The sequence below is a fragment of the Saccostrea cucullata genome, unplaced genomic scaffold, assembly GCF_032062105.1.
Source record: "Saccostrea cucullata isolate Sc308-1 unplaced genomic scaffold, CSIRO_AGI_Scuc_v1 ctg266, whole genome shotgun sequence".
Taxonomy (NCBI): Eukaryota; Metazoa; Mollusca; class Bivalvia; order Ostreida; family Ostreidae; genus Saccostrea; species Saccostrea cuccullata.
Genome location: NW_026935351.1, coordinates 467944 through 480065, shown reverse-complemented (window position 1 = coordinate 480065; position 12122 = coordinate 467944). Strand labels below are relative to the sequence as shown.

The window sequence follows — 12122 nt, the reverse complement described above, 5'->3', positions numbered from 1 at the left end:
ATCTGTCTTCATTGTGGACATTTGTTGACAAACTTCAGATAAAGCTGTCCCCAGTGTTATTTTGTGCTAATGACAGGTTATCAAGGTGAATGTATTGTCGCCTGATTGGATCGCCCTTTTGAATTGTCATCCCTACATCAATGAGTATAAAGGTCTTAGAATACATCTCTAAACGATTAGTTTTGTATTTTTGATTTAACCTGTCGATGACGCGGTGTTTTCCACAGGTGTGGTAAGTACTTGTCTATAGTAGTCGCCCTGGTCAGATGAACTCGTTTGTAAGTTGGGTGTGACCTTGTAAGGTTGTCCGAAATTTCGACCCCTGGACACGCATCAAAGGAAGCCGACATATCCTCACCTCAAAATGCTAAAAAGTTATATTTAATAATTTACCAAAAATTTTAGACCATATCCACCGCAAGGCAAACATCCGTCTGCCTGTTACATATCAAATGAGACTGTCTTTTGTCCGCTTTTGGAGTTTGCAAAATCTGTAAGAAGAATTGAGCCTTTCTTCCTTTCCTGTTTAGCCCCTGGTGCCATTTCAGTTGCGTCGTCATTGTTTATTTCAAATATGAGTTTCTCGGAATTAAATGTTTCAGACTGGCTAATTTTTGGTGTCCTTTGGTTAGAACTTAGAGATAAATTAAGCTTTACCCCTGAGAGTTTAGGATGCATTTTTTTCGCTAAAGATTCACTAAGTTTACTGACATTTGATGCATTGCTTTCATCATCATTCTTGGCATCTGTCTGTCTATCTGTAATGTTTTGTTTTTCGGGGAAAGTTGAATCTTCTAATGATTTCCCTTTCCCTGGATCTCTGTTTTCCGTCCTCTGATTTCCGGCATTAACATCGAATTGCGGTTCGTTGTCTCTTTCAGACTTATCTCTAATCTGTGTAGCACCGGAAGTAGAGTCCGTGTGATGATCTTTTTCGTCATCAAACTCTTTTGGACCCCGTTCATTGAGTAATACATTCAGATGGTTTTCCTCTTCGTCCTCTACGATTTTTGTAATGTTGACTCCAGGACGTTTATCTTTTTGGGCAAATTCGTAATTATTTGCTTGAGCTGATTCTGTCTCAGTGAAAGTGTCAGGGAGAGAAGGTTCTGAAATGTTTGTTGTTTTCTCCTTATCTCTCTGTTCTTTAGTGATTTTTGTCTGATTTCTTTCTATATCTCCATCGTTTGAAATCTCACTGTTGCTTTCATATGGACCATTTGTCACGTTATCCATATTGTCTGTCTTCCCGGCACCTAATCCGTCTTCTCTGTCTGGATTGCAGAAACATTCAATCTGTCTACAGTTGGGACACATCCCTGTTTGTTAAAAATAAACTTTTACATTCAACAATATATCGACTGGCTTGCAAAAAAGATTCATTTATTTAACTTTCTGAATCTTTTTTTTTTTAAAAAGCACAGTTTTAATAAGGAAATACAGCTCCCACTTTTCGCCAAGGCTTCTGACCATTTTAAGAGTTTGAATTCACCGGAAGTTATAGGACTAAGGCCTAAGGGGGAGGAGGGTCTGTGGTTTCAAGTTTTACAAAAATGTGGATTTTTTTTTAAAATCAGGTAATATTTTGCCCCGTTGGTAAATATATGATAACTTATGAACTGTTACAAAATATGATGTTGATAGTATCATTCACTGGGACCATCTAGACAGCATGCAATTTGCCGAGTAACACGATACTGGCCGTGCGACTAACAGCCAGACGATAGACAAGTAGGTTTCATCGAAAGTGAATTCAACACTAGTGCTCACTGAGGGAAAAGTTTTCCTTTATATTCAGTGTGAAAATGATCAGTATTAGATCCTCATCCTGGGTCACGAAAAGGAACCGTAAATAAGGATAATACTGATCGCACCTACTCCCTTAATAGATTAGGGTGACGCGTTACTGACATTACGTGATAGGCTTTTTTTTTGTTTAAGAATAAATTCTTTTATCATTTTACTCTGTGTCTTCTACCATGCCGCGATTTTGTACCCTTTAAAACAATGTCAAAATTACAGTTTAAAAACTACTCTCAGTATTTTAATTAATTTTTGTGAGGACAGACAGACGGGCGGACAAGGTAAAAACTATATACACTCGAATACGGGGGCATAATAAAAAGTGTGCTAAGGAAAGCAAATTGAAATGATGACTCTCTTGGGACTAACAACACTTTTAAATAATAATCATCTATGCATGTTTATATATTGAATTTTCTGTGGTTGAAAATGAAAAGCTTGGTTTGCTCTATAGAAGAGGAGTTACATGTACAATATGCCATTTTTTGCGACTCGGATAGAGTCAATTATATTATTCAGATAGGAATACAGAGAGAACCTTTAGAATTATAATATTTAATCACTCTATTGGTCACTATAAGTAAGTGGGTAACAAACGTTTGGGTCAGTGTAATCCTTATAGAAATGTATACAAAGAAAGATACTGTATAGTATTTTTTAAATTTTCATGTGGTTTACCAAAAGTTCTAATACTGTATAAAGTGAACTATTTAGAACTCATTTTATGCTCTGGAAATCTCTTGAATTCATTGTTTTAGTGTGTGTGTGCCCGTTACCATTCAGAGGTTGGTCTAGGCCCAGAGCAGCCTCGTCACGCTGAACTGTAAGTTTAGTTACTGGTTCTGGTGTATCTGGGTGAATTCTGCTCCTCAATCTGCCTGAAATAAGAACGTTAACTTTTGAAAAACTAGGTCTCAAAAGTTGTCAAAAGAAAGGTAACTCTTTACAACTTCTCCTACCCAACATGACGGCACTATCAATTCTGGTTTTCTTTGAAGATTGGAATTGAAATATTCCCAGGATTTTATCAATAACATTCGTCGGTTTCTCTGTATCTGATTGAGGCTGCTTCGTTGGCAATATCCCTGTGTATTTAAGGAGGGTAATTTCTGTAGCTTCGTTTGGACTGTGATGAGACCGCTGTCCTGTTGCTTCAAAGAGGAAATAAAAATTTGATTATCACTGATTAAAATTCTGATACTTGAGGAAAAATCCAATTCTAAAACAAAAAATCAATATACCCCCATCTTCATGTATCACAGACTGTTTTAGTTTTTGGCGGCGGATGACGAAATACACTGCGATGCTAATACAGACGATAAAAACGATGACACCGATGACTGACCCGATGATCACTTCCGTCTGTCCACTGCCTGGTTCCGTTACAGCTAAAATATTTTTAAAAATATCAATCAAGTTTATATTAAAAATCTGATATTTATTATTAAGTACTTAGAGCTTACAGTTTCAGCCTTTTTAAATTAAGTAATAATTTTAGAGTTGTCCTTCCTAGCCGAGGATGGAATATCCTTAATTGTTCAGATTAAAACTCGCTTGCATTGCGCTGCTATACTTACGACAGTCACCTGAAACAAAACAAGATTTTTATTTTATTGAAACTAACAACTATAGTTTTCTTTCCTTTCAAAAACATATAAAAATCATTTACAAATTATACAAAAAGGTAAACCGTGTACCTGATTTGGTCAATCTGAGAGTACCTGACCCGTCTGTCTGTTGAGTTGTTGGCGTCTGACCGGCGTTACAGCTTCCTGCACTGTCGCTCGCCAAAATCATAGAACCATTCTGGACGAATGCCTGTAAAAAACCGTTTCTTTTTATAAGACAGGTTAAAAGTTAAAATATGTAGATGTTTGAATGTTAATTTGTACGATGATAGGTACTGACGAAACAGGTGAAGCGATGAAAATACTAACTGAACAGGTGAAGCTATGAAAATATACTAACGAAACAGGTGAAGCGATGTGTTGCAGAGGAGTCGACATTCTTGTCAGTGTTAAGGACAATGGTAAAGGAATGTTGACTTGTATTGTTCGTCGTTGTATGAATACAGTATACAACACCGCTATCTAAAGTTCAACCGGAAAGATGACTAAATATGAAATTATAAATCCAAATGTTAAAAAATATTTAACGTATATTTAGCTTTCTTGGCAAGTTACATGTATGTAACAACTTGGTAGTTGTTCAGCGAAAATAGCAATTTTCTTTGTAAATTATCTAGTTTTATAGAGTTGGCGCAAAAACTGAAAGAAACATTTAATTCTCACTTGAAATTCTTGGTAATGCAGCAATAACATATATACCAGAGAAAGCTTGTGTTTTATTGCATTTTTGATAGTTGAAATCCATTGCTGTCATGGTTCCACAGACGTTTAATGATGAGCTTGCGCGACAGGAAGTAGCGCCATTATTCTGATGCTCATACTCCCACTTTCCCTGAATAATTCTAGGACACTCTACAGAAGCTAATGAGGAAGAACCTGAGAAAAAAGTATGAATTATGCAAAATCACCTATAAAATTAATGATTTATAATGAGATTCTGATCTTCATTTAAAAATTCAGAGCCTGTCACCAGTTTTCACGAGAATGTGGAATTCCTCCGCTGACGGACTGCTGTTAGGACTACAGCTCGTCTGCAGGTCGGAAGATAAAGGGGTGGTTGCGAGTTTTACTCGATATCCATTTACATTATCCACATCTAAAGGAAATAATTACGATACACATGTCTTGTAGTGCTTACAGAGGCAGACATTGACATTGATTTGCTTTAAATCTATAAGAAATAAAACCATTTTTTGTGTTACATCTTTTACCTTTGCCTGAGCCAGTAAAACGGTACTTTAATTATAAAAACTATATTACATCAATATAATTATGATAATGAAATAGTTTTTTTACATTCATGTAAATAATAAGCCCAAGGAAAGCTATAACCAGGGTTTATTTCGTAGTGAGCATTTTCACGTACCATTGTAGACGACATAGGAGTAGGATGACTCTGTCAGTTTAGTCCACGCGATACACCTTACAGCACCCACTGTGAACCCTGTACCGGGGACTGTCTGATCAGCACTGAAGGGACAAATAATTTGTAATGAAGTTTTCCAAGAAAACAGATATACAAATGTAACGAAATACGAGATAAAGACCATTTTATGTGATTGAATGGGTATATGTGAAATGCAAGTTAATTATGTTGATATGCATGCAAAAATGAAAATATAATTCAAATATAATTAAATTTACTTACTAACGCCCGTATCTGACATCGTAGATGCAAGATGCAACATAAATATGTAGACATGCGATTTATTTATGTCAACATGCTAAATAATTATGTCAACATGAAATAATTTTTTTTTTCAATGTCTTTAATTTTTTATGTCAACATGCGAGTTGTGTTTTTACAAATAAGATATTTATGTCAACATGCAAGATAATAAGTTGCATATCAAGATACATATCATGCATGTTAACACAAATATCTTGCATGTTGACATAAATAACTTGCATGTTGACATAATTATCTCGCATGTTGACATAAATAATTTGCATGTCTACATATTTATCTTGCATGTTGACATAAATAAGTCGCATTTTTACATAATTGTGTTACATCTTGCATTTACGATGTCAGATACGGTCGTTAGTAAGTAAATTTAACTATATCTTAATTATATTTTCTTATTAAATTGGCAACTTGCATGTCAACATAATTAACTTGAATGTTGACATAAATATGTTGCATGTCTACATAATATTGTTGCATGTTAACATAATTTATCTTGCATGTAGGGATGATAAAAGAGAGAAAGAAAGAGAGGAGAGAGAGAGAGAGAGTTTTAACTCAGTTATGATGAAGAAAAACTTTTTTTTTTCAACTTAAAATTCTTTTTTTTAGCTTCATTTGACTTACTGAAAGATTTATGAATTTTTGACATGTCCATGAATTAAAACTGTGTGAATAGGACGACAATTTCATGGTGGTGGCATGTGTTAAGGTACCTCACCACTCCCGAATATACATGTATCCAATCAGTGGGAAATGTAAATCCACTTGTTTAAAGAATATATGTTTATAAAAGTGAACAAATTTGTGTATGTTCAGGACTGTTTTACAATTATAAGCTTCTTCTTACCTGAATTTTTAATGTTACTCAAAATTATCTGTGTGAATAGGAGTAACAATTTCATTTCGTTGTGGTAAAATCTGGCGAAAATACGAATACCGGGTAATTAGATCCACTTCTTAAGACAATTAACATAAAAGTTCAATAGAATAGTTGGTTTTGAAATTTCTTATATGGACAGTTGGTTAAATTTTAAGCAATCTATGCTTCGTTGCTCTTCGGAAGAACTGTTTTAAAGTATAGATTTAAACGGCCAAGTATAGGTACAATTTTCTGTACTTTTACAGCGTAGTTTCTCTGAATTTAAATACAATATTTAGTATAAAGTGTTATTCATGAAGGGTGAAAGTAAAATATCGATCTATCGGTTTATGTTGATTAATATTCTACAAGAATTGAAAATTTACTTGACAAAAGGTCATGCCATTAGCAATCTGTATTGCAAACTTCACTTCCAAAGCGATCTCCCGCGCAGAATTAATTTTAACAACCATCTAAAAAATTGCACTCGGTAAAACAACATGAAAATATTAATTTTTTAAAAATAATTGATGATAGTTACAGTATTAAAGGAAGTATTTAACAGAAATGCTTACAAATATGCATATACATGTATAAAGTTTCGAAAAGATTTGGCCTATACTAGTATATACTCGTAACTATACAAAGCATCCCTTTACTTTTTCTTTCCTTATGAAAAGAAAGATTAAAAACGTCAAACGCCTTTGAAAGTAAAAATAATGTTAATTATTAATCCATTGTAATGAAAAAATTTGAAGCACAGGTACTTTCATAATCAAATTAAAGAGAGATAGTGTATAGTCCTTTTTACTTATTTTTTTTTATGGTTTTTTCCTATATGAATAGGTGTACTTACATGTAAATATGATTTGTGAAAAAATGTCCAAGCGCTTGAATATCGAAAGTATAATATAAAAACTACAATGCAATTTTGTGAAGAGGGCATAAACACAGACACCCAGAAATTCCAGAGATGGAATCAGGTGCCTAGGATCATTAAGAATTCCCTGTTGACCGGTCACGTCCGCCGTACGCGTGAGCTCTATGTATTGATCAAGAGGGCGGAATAAAGTCTTAACAGTTGACATTAAACAGGTTAACTAAAATACGACCCAGTGTTGTTAGATTATTTTTGCTTATAAGTTCATCATACCGATCATAGAGTTTACGAAATGTTAATTTTAAACGAGGTTGTTGAAACCCCTGCAACATCAACTTAGGTATAATAGCCTGCCTCAAAAAAGTCCTGTTTAACAATGAAACTACCGACATTTTTTATAACAAGTTTAAAATTGAATTATATATCGGAATATACAATTATATACAGTTGCATGAAGCTTATTTTTGTGCCCCTTATAAAAGATTCATAAATTCTAAATATCTGATCATAAAACAACATACATAACCAATCAAACATTTACAAATACCCGTTGTTTTCTACATTACCAAGTTAATTAACAGAAACAAAGAATAGAATGGGAGAGATGGTGCATCACTGTCTGACTCGTGAGTAGACTAAAAACAAGTCTATTTCTTTATTGTTTAGTATGACGGATCAATTGGAATTTTTCAACTGTTGTGCCAGGTATTTGATAACGTTTATTTAGATTTTATTGTACAATTGCAGTGAAATTTTTTTTTATAACATTTAGATGCTTTTTAGTCCAAATGTTTTGTGGAATTATAAATCGATGAATGTTCAAATATACCCAGTCGCTAAGGGCACGATCATATTGGTTTATTCTTAGTTTATTTTATACAAATACATATTACGCTGGATTGTGCCCCTTCCTGCAAAATCCTGAAATCGGAAACTTCACAATAGTTTTTTTTTACTCTTTGTTACTATTACCCTGAATCGGTGATTGTGATTGCTTTGGATGGTAGACCTACGCAAATGATTTATTATCTTGACGCACAATAAAATTGATGCTCTCAACAATATTATGAGGATAAACGTGTCAATAGAGATGTAATTTTTAGAAACACGTAAAATCTCCAATATCGTGTAAGACCTGATGATAAGTGGATTTTAGATACAATAACAACGTTAAAAATGATAACATTTTATTTTCATATTGCACAGTCAGCAGAAATTACAGTCAATCAAACGATGATGAAAAAACTTAATAAACACCAAAACCTAAGCTGAAAATCAACAACGTATATATAAAATCTCAGTGAGATGTAACTTTAAAAAGTAACAATAAGAATGTTGTTTTCATAAGATAAAAATGAATTCATATATAGGATATTTAAAAAGTTTACAACGGATGAATTCAAATATTAACAGTAGTTGAAGTTTTCATCACATAATATTCAAGATTCAAGATTCACAAAACAAAAGGCAATGCCATAATAATACAGAAATATGTATGAGATTCTTAGAACATTTTCTCTTAAGTACAGTTTATTCCCATAATTTATTGTCAATCGTATTCTCCATAATTGCCAATATTATGAACCCTTCGAGTGCGTCTTGGAGTTAAATTCCGGACAGTGTCGAAAAGATCTTGTTTCGGTTTCTTTTCTGGCATGGGTGGTTTCTTCTTTCTCGTACAGCAATGTATTACAAGACAAATCATTGAGGTAATGAAAGCGCTTCCCCCCGCCGCGGCGATCATCATGTACACCGTGTTCATTGAGAACATATCCTCCTTAGGTTTGGGTGTGGTTTTGTCTTGTACTGGTGGTTTTGGTGTGGTCTTTTTGGTAGACGGTTTTTGAGTAGATGTTGTGGTGGTTGTTGGTTTACTTGTGGTTTTGGCGGGAGTTGTGGTTGTGGTGGTGGTGGTAGGAGTGGTAGTTGTGGTGGTCGGTAAAGGAGTGGTGGTGGTACTGGTGGTGGTGGTGGGAGTGGTGGTGGTTGTGGTGGTAGGAGTGGTGGTAGTGGTTGTGGTAGTTGTGGTGGTAGTGGTAGTCGGGATGTCTGTTACTGTCACGGTCAGACTCACATCGTTCTGTTTTCTAACGTTATTGGCTTCAAGTTTCCATTCTCCGTCATCTACGACATCTAGAGATTTTATTGTAAGGACACCGGTTTCAGACACTACATAGTTTGTTTCATCGTAGTTATAATATTCCAGTTTTGTGCCATCGGGTCTTGTGAAGATGATATCTGGAAAAGGATCCCCTCCAAGTGTGCAGGAAACCTCCATCTGAGTGTGATATTTACCAGTAAATGTTGTCGAAGAACAGCTAACTGATGCAGGTACACATGTTAACTGTGAAGAAGGAACATTCACAATGGAATAATACTGCAGAGAGTTTGGTGTGGTACAAACTACGGATTCAGGCATCGGACTTGGAAGTACCTTTACCCATTCTAAAGCACAATTGCAGTGCCACTCATTTCCGTCTAAACGCAAAGTCTTGATTTTGGGTAATGTTAAGACGCTTGAATTTGATAGTTCGGTAAACAAGTTCCCAGATATGTCTATGTATGCTAGGTTATTGCTGGTCTTGGTAAAACTCCAGTCCAGGCGTTTGATATGGTTTCCATGAAGATCCAAAGTCTTCAACATACCCAGAGGATTAAGCAAGCGTTTGTCCAGCTTTGTCAAACCCATTTCTGCGAGGTATAGTTCTGAAAGTTTGGTCAAATCCTTGAAAGCAGAGAGAGCTATTTCAGTTCCATTATTTCCAGACAAATGCAACGTTTTAAGAAATTTCAATCCTTTAAATGTATTTTCTGAAATTTCTCCAAGTTTGTTGAAGGAAAGGTCCAGTGTAATCAAAGATGGCGGTAAAGAGCCATCTGCAATGGATTCCACATTGCTAAAGGCAATATAAAGTCTTTTCAAATTCGGTAAAGACGAAAAGTGAGCACGTTCAATTGATGGTATATTGTTTTTAGAGGCAAAGGTGCCACTAAGATGTAAATTGATAATTTCTGATTGTAGACCAGAAGGGAAGCTGCTTATTCCTGGACGACAGATAGCAGAAATATTGGAGCACTGACACTGTGACGGGCAAGCATTTTCAACAAACACCCAATTCACAACAATTAGTGTACATATAACTCCTATAGCAATTTTGTTTTCCATGATTGTTTGTTCAGTCCTCTGTTGTATTGAAATTTTTCGTATCGTTTTCTGTTGCTCCCTTGTTTCACCGACTTAAACCCTCACGGACGCCTGTCCACATTAAAATTGAAAGTCTCGTTCTAAGAGTCTGGAGACGAATGCAACGGGTTGTTATAAACCTAATTGATGGGAGTTACTTCTAATTCTGGTAAACCATTAACCATGATTTTGCTTTTGATATTTCTCATAATACGTCATGTCAAAATTAATGAATCTACATGGACGAAACAGAGGAATGTCGGATTAGACCGCTTTCAGAGTATACCTTAATGAATCAAACCCCTGTATATCTTGAATGTCCCCAATATATCATATTGGAATTTAATGTCTTCAGTAACACAATGGGTGGATAGAAGAGTTAAGTGAACGTTACGAGTCAGCCAATCAGATTGAGGCATGGTTTTAATGGAAGGTCCTTTGAGTGATTACAATACAATCGAAGCCTAATCTAGCAGTTTCTATATAGAATTCTCCCCTAGAAAGAAACGTTTTACTTTCCTATCTTTCATATTCTTGTTTTAATTTACCCCCAAAAGGAGTTGTTGACTTTCATAATTATTCTGCGATAACTTTTTATAAAATTTATGATATGTTGACGTAGAGAGCATATTATTCTTGAAAAAGAATTTGGCAATTACATGTACTTTGGCTCGCAGAATGTACTACAGTGGACTTTATGAATCATTGTTACTTCGTCAAAACGTTGCCTTTAGATTTATTTAATGTCTTACACAATACTTAATCTAACAAGAGATGAATATTTTAAAACAAAAGAGATGTGAATAATATTGAATAATCTAATTACTGTCAAATACAAGAAGAATGGAGAATGCTATAATTCCGAAATAAATAAAATAATTGTTTTTTATTAGAAAATAAATATGCTTAAATATGCTTAAACGGAAATCATTTGATTAATTATATTTTAATGGAAGATCATTAAATCTATTAATACCAGAAAAAGAATTTGGCAATTACTATGGCTCGCAGAATGTTCTACTGTGGACTTTATGAATCATTGTTACTCTCGTCAAAATGGTAACTTTAGATTCATTTAATGTCTTATACAATACTTTAAATTATATCTTAAAACAAAAGAGTTGTGAATAATATAGACAAGATGGTTCATGATAATATGTGCAACCATCTCATCTAGATATATTTTTTAAGTTATCCAGAGAGAATTAGAATCAAAATATAAATAGAAAAGTTTACTAGTATATCATCATTTTAAATAAAATAAATGTTTTTATGACAAAAATATGCTTAAAATAATTTGAATACTAATAATTTAATGGAAGATCACTTAATATATTATTCCCATAAATTACCGAGGAATTTTTATCCATGAAATGTTTTTTTCTTCAAACTACTTTAAAAGTAAAATATTTTTAAAATTTCTTATCAATGGAAAATACTTGCTACTTTTATATTTTATATACATTTTCCTGAATACCCACCGTTTTCTTTGTATACTACCGGTCGATTGCTGATGTACAAAGTAATAAGAACATTTGAAAAAAAAGATTATTGTACATATGTATATCTTTCTTTTAATGCAAAACTAGTGATTCTTATGAAATGCTAAGTATTGTACAGTCTTCTTTTTATTCACGTGGGACAAAATATTTATTAAAATTTGGAAAGGAATGTTTCTTTAAAGTTCTCAATCTTCAAATGTAGAAGTACATAAATGATGTTCAGGTTCTCCTAAAGACAAAGTTTTGTTTGAAGAATCTGTTAATTTTAAGGGTGTCTAAAATGCGTTTATGATCTTCATTTTATTTTGGTCTGTGAGTTTTAACTTACACATGCTGCAGTCCACAGGTATGGAGTTTGGCTAATTAATTACATGTAGTAGTCCAAATAAGAGATATAACATAAAAGAACACAAATTTACGAATAAAAAATAATTTTGTATCTGCAGAATTTTTCCAAAAAAAAAAAAAAAGCCTAGCCATTCAGTATTCAGTTGTTCATAATATTTCAAATTTCACGTATGTTTATGAATTGGAAACTATTTTTCTACATCCATATTACAGGCACTAAAATTCATC

The 12122-nt window shown here is 33.8% G+C and overlaps 1 protein-coding gene across 1 annotated transcript; it reads right to left on the bottom strand.

The window, feature by feature from the left end:
* Window positions 1–50: 50 nt before the first annotated feature.
* Window positions 51–10116, bottom strand: LOC134242544 (uncharacterized). Its single transcript, XM_062724651.1, has 10 exons — window positions 8411–10116; window positions 4798–4901; window positions 4402–4527; window positions 4198–4307; window positions 3501–3621; window positions 3381–3389; window positions 3045–3191; window positions 2763–2954; window positions 2580–2681; window positions 51–1319 (listed from the first exon to the last, which is right to left on the bottom strand). Exons 1-10 carry the CDS (start codon window positions 10024–10026, stop codon window positions 442–444), a joined length of 3405 nt encoding a protein of 1134 aa, XP_062580635.1. The 5' UTR covers window positions 10027–10116; the 3' UTR covers window positions 51–441.
* Window positions 10117–12122: the final 2006 nt, after the last annotated feature.

What these genes read in the sequence shown, in the direction of transcription:
- LOC134242544 (XM_062724651.1), bottom strand. Translation starts at nt 10,026, where the DNA reads ATGGAAAACAAAATTGCTATAGGAGTTATATGTACACTAATTGTTGTG. An exon ending in CCACATTCTCGTGAAAACTG is followed by an intron (nt 4,308 to 4,401) that starts GTGACAGGCTCT and finishes CTTTTTTCTCAG; the next exon opens with GTTCTTCCTCATTAGCTTCT. An exon ending in GCGCAAGCTCATCATTAAAC is followed by an intron (nt 3,622 to 4,197) that starts GTCTGTGGAACC and finishes GGTTTTTTACAG; the next exon opens with GCATTCGTCCAGAATGGTTC.